At 43.5% G+C, this 12,151-nt stretch overlaps 1 protein-coding gene across 2 annotated transcripts in view; it reads left to right on the forward strand.

Moving 5' to 3' along the window:
• plxna1a (plexin A1a) overlaps window positions 1-12,151 on the forward strand; it is a 331,250-nt gene that overhangs the window by 182,062 nt on the left and 137,037 nt on the right. For both annotated transcript variants that reach the window (XM_080763399.1, XM_080763400.1), the window contains exon 9: window positions 3,183-3,297. In XM_080763399.1, coding sequence (XP_080619525.1) covers window positions 3,183-3,297 — 115 coding nt within the window. The remainder of the gene's footprint in view (window positions 1-3,182; window positions 3,298-12,151) is intronic.

Consider the following 12,151-nt stretch of genomic DNA (forward strand, 5'->3'; position numbering starts at 1 on the left):
GTTTATTGTCATGAATTGGCACAACTCGAGTTGGCTTTGTCCACAGCGTAAACGTCTTTAAATAAAGTACTTTTTGAAAAGTCTGTGAGGAAAATGAACAGGGAATTATTTTCCGGGTCTCTCGAGGGGGCGGGACTGCGACGCTCTATAGGCCTATAAATGGTCTAAATATCATAATTACTCATATCACCCTCCCCACCCGGCTTCCCTCTCCCGAACACGAGCCAATCGTGTGTAATTGTATGTAGACGCTTGACGAATCCAGATAAACCGCAGTGGATTCTTACCCCCAGACTCCCTGTGGCGGTTGGCAGGCACTTTACCACAGTGCTGCTGCTACATGTTAATGTCATTATTTTCATTAATATCTTTGTGTTTTGCCAATTATTGTTGTCCCCGCTTGCAATATCCTCACGGCCCACCAGTGGGTCCCACAGGTTGTGAAATCGCTGAGTTATAATCTGTGTAACCCAAAGCCTTCTAAATACAGTTTTGTGAAAAACCTTATATGTTAGTGGTTCTCATTGCTCAACCATTTTCATGTCAAGGAGCCCCAGAGAATTATCTGTATTTGGCCATGGACCCCCATCTGAAAATCTGAAGCAAAGATTTGAGTTAAAAACGTTCGCACTGAAAGAATACATATTATTCAAAGATTTGCGCCACATTTTCACGATTTAAAAAAAAATAGCTAAAGTATAAGACAATGCTTAAAACACCAAAAATTGGTTCCTGTCCTAAATTGTGAAGGGGTTATAACTGCACACAGAGGGCGCTGTTTCCACCGCACCCTGCAGCTCCACCTCTACAGGCAACTCCATCCTGGAGTGTTGTTATACAACCTGTCACTCTGTCATTATTTCCCTGCAGCCTTGTTGCTGCGTGGTAATCCACTGCATGTGTGTGTGTGTGTGTGTGTGTGTGTGTGTGTGTGTGTGTGTGTGTGTGTGTGTGTGTGTGTGTGTGAGAGAGAGTGTGAGAGAGTGTGAGTGAGTGTGTGTCAAAAGCTGAACTGTGGTCCGCTGAGAAGACAAGTGTTGTTGTAATAACAGTCTTATCTCACACTGCCAGCTTAACATGGCGGTAAGCCTCCCGCTGAACGCTGGGTCACACACACACCATTCTTTATTGCTCTTTCTTTCTTTCTTCCTTTCTTTCTTTCTTTCTCTCTTTCTTTCTTTCTTTCTTCATTTGTTCTTCCTTCCATCCACCATTGCATGGTGATCATCTCTTTCTCCCTTCATTCCTTCCCACGTCTTCCGTATTTCATGTATTTGTTTACCCCTCGTTTCCTTCCTTCCTCCTTGTTGTCTCTGGGGTGTTGTGAGTCATAGTGACGGTCAAGTGTCATGATGTCATGGTCATCATGTGTTCCTTGTCTTTGATAGGCTACATATTTACCACAGCATTACCAAATCTGTTCAAACAGTTAACCTCCTGGTCCATTTTATATGGATACATTTCACACAGGAAAACTCAACAGGTCATAAAGACCTACCATTAAAATGAAGTGAACCACCCACATACAGTAATGACGTAATAAAGTGACATTATTCATCATAATACATAAGATTCCGTGCTCAACCGATCAAATCATCACAAATACAAACACACAAAGCTATGCATAGGAGGGGCTAGCGCCCCACAATAAGAATCAACCACGGTCCCGTGTTTTTTATGTGGAATAGTTTGGGTCCAAGTCCAATTTCCTGTTGGCTATGCACAAACACTGCAACAGGAAATAATTTAGAATGTTTATGTTGTCCAGAGTGAAGGCCTACAATGTACATTGTTTGTCTTAGAATGTCAATGAAAATATTTGCTAATACGGTCATTCAGACAGCTGTGATGTTTCTAACACGGTCATTCAGACAGCTGTGGTGTTTCTAATACGGTCATTCAGACAGCTGTGATGTTTCTAATGCGGTCATTCAGACATCTGTGATGTTTCTAATACGGTCATTCAGACAGCTGTGGTGTTTCTAATACGGTCATTCAGACATCTGTGATGTTTCTAATACGGTCATTCAGACATCTGTGATGTTTCTAATACGGTCATTCAGACAGCTGTGGTGTTTCTAATACGGCTCATTGAGACAGCTGTGATGTTTCTAATACGGTCATTCAGACAGCTGTGATGTTTCTAATACGGTCATTCAGGCAGCTGTGATGTTTCTAATACGGTCATTCAGACAGCTGTGGTGTTTCTAATACGGCTCATTGAGACAGCTGTGATGTTTCTAATACGGTCATTCAGACAGCTGTGGTGTTTCTAATACGGTCATTCAGGCAGCTGTGGTGTTTCTAATACGGTCATTCAGACAGCTGTGGTGTTTCTAATACGGTCATTCAGACAGCTGTGGTGTTTCTAATACGGCTCATTGAGACAGCTGTGATGTTTCTAATACGGTCATTCAGACAGCTGTGATGTTTCTAATACGGTCATTGAGACAGCTGTGATGTTTCTAACACGGTCATTCAGACATCTGTGATGTTTCTAATACGGTCATTCAGACAGCTGTGATGTTTCTAATACGGTCATTCAGACAGCTGTGATGTTTCTAACACGGTCATTCAGACATCTGTGATGTTTCTAATACGGTCATTGAGACAGCTGTGATGTTTCTAACACGGTCATTCAGACATCTGTGATGTTTCTAATACGGTCATTCAGACAGCTGTGATGTTTCTAATACGGTCATTCAGACAGATGTGATGTTTCTAATACGGCTCATTGAGACAGCTGTGATGTTTCTAATACGGTCATTCAGACAGCTGTGATGTTTCTAATACGGTCATTCAGACAGCTGTGATGTTTCTAATACGGCTCATTGAGACAGCTGTGATGTTTCTCTGCAACCTTCTAATGCATGATATGCTTGATCGTATAACTGGAAACAGCGGAAACTACAAGATCGCACACATCACTGTAATAAAACAAAGTATAAATTGTGGGTTTACCCTTGCATTAAAACCCAGAAAGCATCTATGTTACTTTAGATTTTCACGTTGGCTATTAAATAATAGCAGATGTACATCTGCTATTATAAAAGATACATTTTTGAACAATCTAGAAGTGTAGGTTAGTGTAAGTGTAAGTGTTTGTCTCAATGCAAATCTTTGGCCTGAACTAGGTTTTAATGTAATAACCCTCTCTCTCTCTCTGTCTCTCTCTCGTCCAGGTGTCTGTCATGTGTAAACGGTAACTTTCCATGCCACTGGTGTAAATATCGTCACCTGTGTACTCAAGACGCCAGTGACTGTTCCTTCCAGGAGGGACGAGTTAACACGTCAGAGGTAAGACGGAAGCGCACGCACGCACGCACGCACGCACACATGCACACACACACAAACACACACACGCACACATGCACACACACGCACACACGTGCACGCATACACACACAGAAGATGGTTTGACAGGTATGGCATACGGTTCAATGTGTTGCGTTTGTGGTGTCCGCTATATGGCCAGAAGAGAAAGCACGTTTGGGGCTGTGCTCTACATGGCCTCAACATGCAATTCTAATTTGCGGTTGTGTGGATGCTGCTCATGATATATGGTGTGTTCTTGTAAAATAAATCCACCCCCCCGCCCTGCAGACAGACACATGCACATGCACATGCACACAGAGAGAGAGAGAAATGCGAATGTCTATTATATGTTCCAGCTGGGGCCTGCACATCCGTTCTGTGATGCAGTAATGCAGAGGTTTAACGATAATTGTATTATTTATTTATTTTACTCTTGAGAGCGTAAAATGCGTAAATACTGTATGTTTCATTTTACGCTTTCAGGACCTAAATATCTATATCCATTTGGTAACCAACTCTCCATCATTTAGCTGGGGACCCCCTGGAACCCCCTCAATGATCACTGACGGTCTCTGAAACACTGGTCTAAGGAATCCAAATTGATTGATTGATTAAAAAAGGCTGGTGTCTTCCTTGGTCTATGGGAGTGCTCATGCAAAGTTGGATGCTGATCTGTCCAACGGCAGAGATTAGCTGTGCACAGACAGACAGACAGACAGACAGACAGGGGTGACAACATCGTCTTCGTCCTGCATGGTGCAGACAATGATAAAGAATTGCAGCAATATGAAGAAACAGATTAACACAGTGCACATTGTACACTGGTCTCTGTGTCTCCCCCTCTCTCTCTCTCTCTCTCTCTCTCTCTCTCTCACACACACACACACACACACACACACACACACACACACACAAACACTGTGGCAGCAGTATGGCTGCCTGAGACATTGCCTCAGACATTTCATTGCATCAGACTATAACAAAGCAAGCTAATTCCCCTCCAGCCTCCAAATCTTAATCCATCCGCACGCACGCACGCTGTGGCAGCAGTATGGCTGCCTGAGACAGTGACATGTTTAAGAGTTCAGGTTCAGGTTCACAGAAGTCAGGGCTCCATCCATCCATCACACACCTCTGTCCTCTTCCTCCTCTTTTATATGTCACACACGTCCTCCCCCTCTCTCTCACCCTCTTTCAGCTATTTCATTCCTCTCACTTTTGTGTGTGTGTGTGTGTGTGTGTGTGTGTGTGTGTGTGTGTGTGTGTGTGTGTGTGTGTGTGTGTGTGTGTGTGTGTGTGTGTGTGTGTGTGTGTGTGTGTGTGTGTGTGTGTGTGTGTGTGTGCTCATGTTTACACATGTATGTAGTACTAGAATTTCGCCGGCCTTCGGCCGGCGAATCCTAGTTACATTGCAGCGCAATATGGGAAGAAGGAAATTCTCAGTAGTGTGCCCTGCACATATGTAGTAACGGATGGGTTATAAAGTATTAATAATAACAGAAAGTGTTTTTTATTTCTCATAAATACGCAAACATGGTGAAACAACTACAGTCACAGAGAGCAGTGGCAAGGTAGCTGCTGCCTGCTAACGATGCAAACAACAGCCTTGCCTGTCGTGTGTGTGTGTGTGTGTGTGTGTGTGTGTGTGGGGGGGGGATAGCACTAATTTTCGACATTTTACTGTGTCATAAATATTTACATCTGTAGCCTATATTGTGATTACATTTGACCGTACATTTGACTCTTGTGTTATATTCTTGTGAAATATTCAGTAAAGTATTGTGGTGAAATATTCACCCCAAGTTGATAAGATATGCAGAGAATATAATACCAAGAACCCCCAGTTTGAAATGCATTAGGCCACAGACCCCCATTTGATACCATTTGCTCTCTGGGAAAATCAGGGTCCATTTGGTTCCATTTGTATGCTCTTGGAGTATGATGACTGCTAACAGTATTATCATAAAATATGTCTCAGTTTGAAGATTCAAAAAAACATATTTCATATGTGTGAGCTTGTAAAGTAGAACGTTCAACCTAGAGACAGTGTTGCCAAGTCTGATCATTATAAGCTACTTTGGACTTGTTTATCTATTGGTAGTCCTTGACATGGAAATGTTTGAGTTCCACTGCTCTGAAACAACATTAGACAACAAAGTTTGACAGTCAACACTATAATTGATTATTTTAAGACTAATTTCCGGACCATTTCTGATTTACCTACTTTGAACTGGCCTATTAACATTTTTATAGACCTGGTTGCTTGTTTCACTCTCACATCCACGATATGTGGCAACCCTGGTTTGTTTTGGTTTGCGTGTGGATGTTTATTTGTGTTGCTTTAGCATCTTTATCACAGTAGCTATCAGAGGTTGCAGCAGCTGCTGCTGTCATGAAAACGCAAGTTTCTGTCCCAGAAGCTCACGTTAGGTCTGCGCACACTGTATGTTGCTATGGCAACCTGTCATCAAATGCTGCTAACGTTGTGGTCAGCACTGTTAGCATGTGTGCTATCAGGCAAAAGCTGAGATAGATATAAAACTACTGGCCAAAATGTCATACAAAACACAACAACTAAAATCGGAATGTAATTGTGACCTACAGACCATCATGATTTGCTTGCTGGACCTATAATTAATTTATTTGCATTAAATTGCCACTCGCCCATATAAATAAAAAGCAATAGCCTGCATGTGTGTGTGTGTGTGTGTGTGTGTATGTGTGTGTGCGCGTGTGCGCAAGACAGACGTGCGTGTGTGTGCAGGCTGAGAGCTGGTGACTGTGATTGACGTGTGAGCTGGATAAATCAGTGAGAGTTGGAAAAAGCGCCCGCAGAGCCAACTCGCAGGCAGTGCCTCAGGCCAGATGCCCGAGAATCGGTACAGGAATCTCTGGGTCACCAGTTTTGGTGTGACACACACGGCTTCCACATTTAGCTTCATACTGGGTGAAAGTGGCGTTCCAAAAATTATTTTTCCCCTCGGAATTCTTATTCACAATGAGATGGAGTTGAGGTGTTTGTGTTTGCTTGCTGGAGCTATAATTAATGTATTTGCATTAAATGTCCACTCGCGCATCGAAGTAAAAAGCAAGATGGCTGCCGATTGCGAGCGGAGAGACGGTGAGAGTAGTGACGTGTGAGCCGGGGGCGGGCCTCTGACAACAGCATGAACACAGGGCAGTGTTGCCAGGTTTGCGAATTGTAAGCGAGTTGTAGTGTGTGCAAGTAGCGTGGTTAAAAGGGCTTGTTTCTGCCGCTGTTGGGGCAACAGAACATGTCGACCAGTTTCTGTCAACCGCTTTTGGTCAGGTGACCAACTCCACAAATGTTAAATTAGATAGGTGTCTTATTATGAGCAGTGTAGCAGAACACTGACCCCTGCAGGTTCTGTCTGGCTGCCGGGTCTCCCACCTGTTTTTAATTGTTCATGAGTTATCTCTCTCTCTCTCTCTCTCTCTCACTTCAACTGAGCTTTGATAGACGAAAAAATAAATAAAAATTAGTATACAGAACATAAACTGTAATACACATTTAATATTCATTCAGCAATTGTTTTGCCGTTCTGGGGAAAAGCACTTCACTCTTGGGCTGCTTTCACAGACAGTATGAATGCTCAAAACTATTACTATATACTACTATACTAAAGCACTTTGTAACATTGTTTGGGAAAGCGCTAGGCTTTTATAAAAAAATAATTCATTAATTCACTTAATTATCATCTAAAAAATGCCTGCTCTTTTGCGCCTGTAAACTTGTGAAGTTGAAGTTTAGAAGTGATACCTAATTCATGCTCCGTTAATTGACGCCGGTGCCCGAAATAGCCGACCTGTGACCACGAGCTCACAGCGCGTCGCAGAGGAATCCAGCTTGAGTCTTTGTGTCTTTGTGTCAGAGACAGGCAGGCTGGGTCATTCAGTCTGTATCTACTTTCAAACTAGGAAGGGTATGTCCTGGTCAGCCTGCAATGACATGCATAAGATTTGGTCATCCCAGCTTAGTAAGATGTTAAAAGTAAAAAATATTTAGGACGACCGTTGAGCCAATTCTACTCTGGCTCTGAGACATGGACACTTTCAAAGAAACTAGAGAAACTGTTGGATGGCACTTACACCCGCCTTCTAATGAGAGCGCAAAATCTGTCTCGGAAGAGCCACCCATCGACTAATCTATTATACGGCAACCTTCCCCGTGTTTCTTCACTAGTCCGATCCAGAAGAACACAGTTTACTTGTGTCAGAGACAGCCAGGCTGGGTCACTCAGTCTGTGTCTACTTGTGTCAGAGACAGCCAGGCTGGGTCACTCAGTCTGTGTCTACTTGTGTCAGTGATAGCCAGGCTGGGTCACTCAGTCTGTGTCTATGTGTCAGTGACAGCGAGGCTGGGTCACTCAGTCTATGTCTACTTGTGTCAGAGACAGCCAGGCTGGGTCACTCAGTCTGTGTCTACTTGTGTCAGTGACAGCGAGGCTGGGTCACTCAGTCTGTGTCTATGTGTCAGTGACAGCGAGGCTGGGTCACTCAGTCTGTGTCTACTTGTGTCAGAGACAGCCAGGCTGGGTCACTCAGTCTATGTCTACTTGTGTCAGAGACATCCAGGCTGGGTCACTCAGTCTGTGTCTACTTGTGTCAGTGACAGCCAGGCTGGGTCACTCAGTCTGTGTCTATGTGTCAGTGACAGCGAGGCTGGGTCACTCAGTCTGTGTCTACTTGTGTCAGAGACAGCCAGGCTGGGTCACTCAGTCTGTGTCTATGTGTCAGCGACAGCCAGGCTGGGTTTCTCAGTCTGTGCATTGCCAACAGTTTTATCTGAGTTCTATCAGTCACAGCAGTCAAGTATTCTGCCAGTGTATGTTTCTGTGCTCTGAGTAAAATAGGACAGTCTCTTATCTGGTTCGTGACATTGAAGGGCTTTGTTGTGGTACGAGTGAGTGAGTGAGTGAGTGAGTGAGTGAGTGAGGGCTCACTTGATTGGACATCAGTTGGATTGAAATTGGATTGAATGCTTTATATAAACCCAGGGTCCCTATTGGAAGCATGTCATACTGTAGGTGAATATCTGACCAAACATTTGGCGAAGATAGCTGTTGAACCGTACAACTTGCTGCGATGAATGAATTGGGGAATATTATTGGATCTATTATTGAATTTTGAGTCGGGTCCTAATTTGAATGGAAATTAGAATATTTATTTCATGGTATCTTTCAGTATTTCACAGCCATGCCAAAATCTCGAATGAAATGATTTAATCATTTCTGGCAGTGCTTCTCAACTTGGGGGTCGCGACTCCCTGGGGGGTTTTCTGAGTGGTCGTCAAATGCTTTTCCTCAATGTGCAAAACAACATAATTCTTCCATAGATCATAAATGTTGTGAGCAAGAGAGAGCGAGCACGTTCATGTGCGTGTGTGTGCGTGCGAGCAACATGCGTTTGTGTGTACGTGAGGGCCGGAAAATGTCTATTTGCATAGCTTTTAAGGTGTGGGCTGTTGTGTAGGAAGGGATTCAAGTCAGTTAGTCTCCTGGTCAATTTAACTGCCTTTCAACTGCACAGGGAAGCCACTCTGCTACTGTATTGGACTTTGTCTTGTCTCTTGTTTTTGTTCTTTACCTTGCATTCTGTTTTGTTACCATGGCTACAGAGACTCTTTCTTTGTCAAAGGAGCTTTGCAGAATCATGATACTCTCTCTTTCTCTCTCTCTCTCTCTCTCTCTCTCTCTCTCTCTCTCTCTCTCTCTTTCTCTCTCTCTCTCTCTCTCTCTCTCTCTCTCTCTCTCTCTCTCTCTCTCGCAGGCACGCACGCACCCACGCACGAACGAACGAACACGCTCGCTCGCTCCCATGCTCACACAATTACCATGACAGTCGGCAGGGTGCTGTTTGTGTGAATATTGAATATATATATATATATAGTTGTTTGGATAAACAGGCAACGTTGGAGACAGTGTGCTGCTATTGTCTGTGTTCTCAGCCTGTCACACTTTAGCAGGCAAGCAGTTTCAAGTAGCATCCATTCTAGTCTGCTGTATAGACACACTATCCCAGATCTCTGGCTACAGAGGCATCTGGTGACATCAACATTCAATGAACGTGCTAAAACTGGATGGAAACTATTTGGAAATCTAAACAGCATCACCAATGGGAGAGGAGAAGAGGTGTGTGTGTGTGTGTGTGTGTGTGTGTGTGTGTGTGTGTGTGTGTGTGTGTGTGTGTGTGTGTGTGTGTGTGCACGTGCACGTGCGCGTGCATGCACGTGCGCACGTCACCACCATTTCCTTTTGTCCCGCTTCACCCAATTTCTTTCACCCACTGTCCCCCCAGAATACAGTACTGTAGGTATGCCCAAGCTTCAAGTTAAATTGCTATGGATTCCCGAAACGGAATGATTGGCCAGTCACCCAACGATACCTGTCACATTTCACTTCATAATCTGATACGGTTCTCTGTACCTCAGTCTCCGAGAGCGTCCTTTATCTCATCAACAAGTTTCCTGACACTGCAGATATCTTAATAACCAACGCTTTCCTTCGGCTCGCGCCTAAAATGCATTAGTGTCATTCCGTCCCGGGCGAATATGTAAATACACATAAATCGTCGACGCCGTGACAGAAGGTAAACAGACGCACGTTGGAGGCAACCAGCCGGAAAATTGCCACAATCAGAAGGACACGGCACGGAGAGGGGCGCCATCAGCAGAAAATGAGAACCCGAAAGAACCCAATGAGAGAAACAAACTGGGGAGAGACTGAGCAACAAGCACATTAGTTCAGGCCCTCATTAAGGTGAACGCTGGCCTCTCAGCGGAGCTGAGAGGGGGGAGGGCTGGGTCACTTTTCATTCATTCAAGTCAGAGCTGCATAGTACAAAATGTACAATGTGTAGTTTTTTGCACCATATATCATTTGGTGAGGGACTCGAAACTACACATTCCAGAGTCCAGAGGTATTCATTTAACTAGTTTATCTTGATTTACCTCTCACCGTGTGTCAATTTATCCGCCGCTGGCAGAATAAAGGATCTTTTTACTGGTGTACAGTTCAGGTGTAACGGTAATGATGCCAGTGGAAACCTCAGATAAATATCTTGTAAGTGGAGCAGGATTACACGGCTCATGCGACTCCCCATGAACTCCTGTGGGCCGTTGATGGCGTTCTAATGACTCATCAGTCAATACGCTGCTTCGTCGTGCAGGCGCAGTTGTTTTATGATGTTCATTATGTGTTCGCTCAGTCGATACGATCCTCTCCTTTGATGCCAGTTTAATGAAGATGACTCCAACGTGTAGCTATTGTTCAGCTAGTTATTTTTCACTTTGCGCCCGTAAAAAGATAAAACAACGTTTTATTTAAACAAGAGTCGTACAGTACGAACAGTCCTGGATCTGTCAGAGGAGTACAGTATGTAAGTCTGTAAGTAATATGTCTGTAAGTAATATGTAAGTCTGAGAGTGTACAGTAGTGAATGTAACTCTGGGAGTGTACAGAGTACATTATAGTGAATGTAACTCTGGGAGTGTACAGAGTACATTATAGTGAATGTAACTCTGGGAGTGTACAGAGTACATTATAGTGAATGTAACTCTGGGAGTGTACAGAGTACATTATAGTGAATGTAACTCTGGGAGTGTACAGAGTACATTATAGTGAATGTAACTCTGAGAGTGTACAGAGTACATTATAGTGAATGTAACTCTGGGAGTGTACAGAGTACATTATAGTGAATGTAACTCTGAGAGTGTACAGAGTACATTATAGTGAATGTAACTCTGAGAGTGTACACAATGTAGCGTCACAAATCGTCCAAAATTGTCCAAAACCTTTACTTTTCAGGAAATGGGACTGAGATTTTCCAGAAATAGTGAAAATAGACGATCTACAAGCTCACAGTGCAACGCAATGAGTCACACTGTGAAATTGTAGATCGGCTATTTTCACAACTTTTGCTTGACACTGAAGTAGGACATTAAATGATGATAGAAATAAGGTAGAAATGTGGAGATACAAGGTTTCTTCCCGTCAGAATGGGGTCTCCTCCGCGGTGCTTTTTGTTCTGTAATGAAGTCACCTATATGTTGGTTATTGTATCCATAGCAACAAGCATCTCCGGGCGTCTCTTAGCAAAGTAGGTGACCTATCTACAGTATAGTGGAATATCTATATCTGTGTCCTATATCACTGCTTCTCAACCTGTGGGCCGGGGCCCACTGGTGGACCGCCAGGGGATTGTCAGCGGGCCCCCAAATAATTGGTAAAACACTTAATGATAATATAACCTAACCCTAATTCATATATTTATTTATTTTGACTTTGAATGGGTGGCTTTTCATTGTGATCACAATACATTAGTAGCCTGCACTTTGTTAGTTCCATTGGCTCATGTCGGAGAACAATCGATTGATTAATCAGTAATAAATATGCTGTGATTTTAAGTGGGCCCTGAGCAGAAAAGGTTGAGACTGTCTTATATCTTCACTCCAACCAGGAGTAGAAGTCGCTCTACCATTTTGCCGCTCGTCTCTCACTCCTGCTCCAAGGAGGTAGGACTCAGGATTAACAGGCGTCACTGAGGAAGTACTGGTTGGAGATAGGAAGCCATAATGCCTGCTACCAGGAAGAACAGCATGGTGTCATTGGTGTGTGAGTGATTACCCCGCCCCTCCAGCTGGCAATATAACTCTATTCTATATTGTATTACTATAATACTATATATCTCCTCCATAGACCTCTCTGTTCCAATTATATTACTATAGTACTGTATCCATAGACCTCTCTGTTCCAATTATATTACTATAGTACTGTATATCTCCTCCATAGAGCTCTCTATTGTGTATTTCCATTAT

Source organism: Protomyctophum bolini, assembly GCF_963924005.1.
Source record: "Protomyctophum bolini genome assembly, chromosome: 5".
Lineage (NCBI taxonomy): Eukaryota > Metazoa > Chordata > Actinopteri > Myctophiformes > Myctophidae > Protomyctophum > Protomyctophum bolini.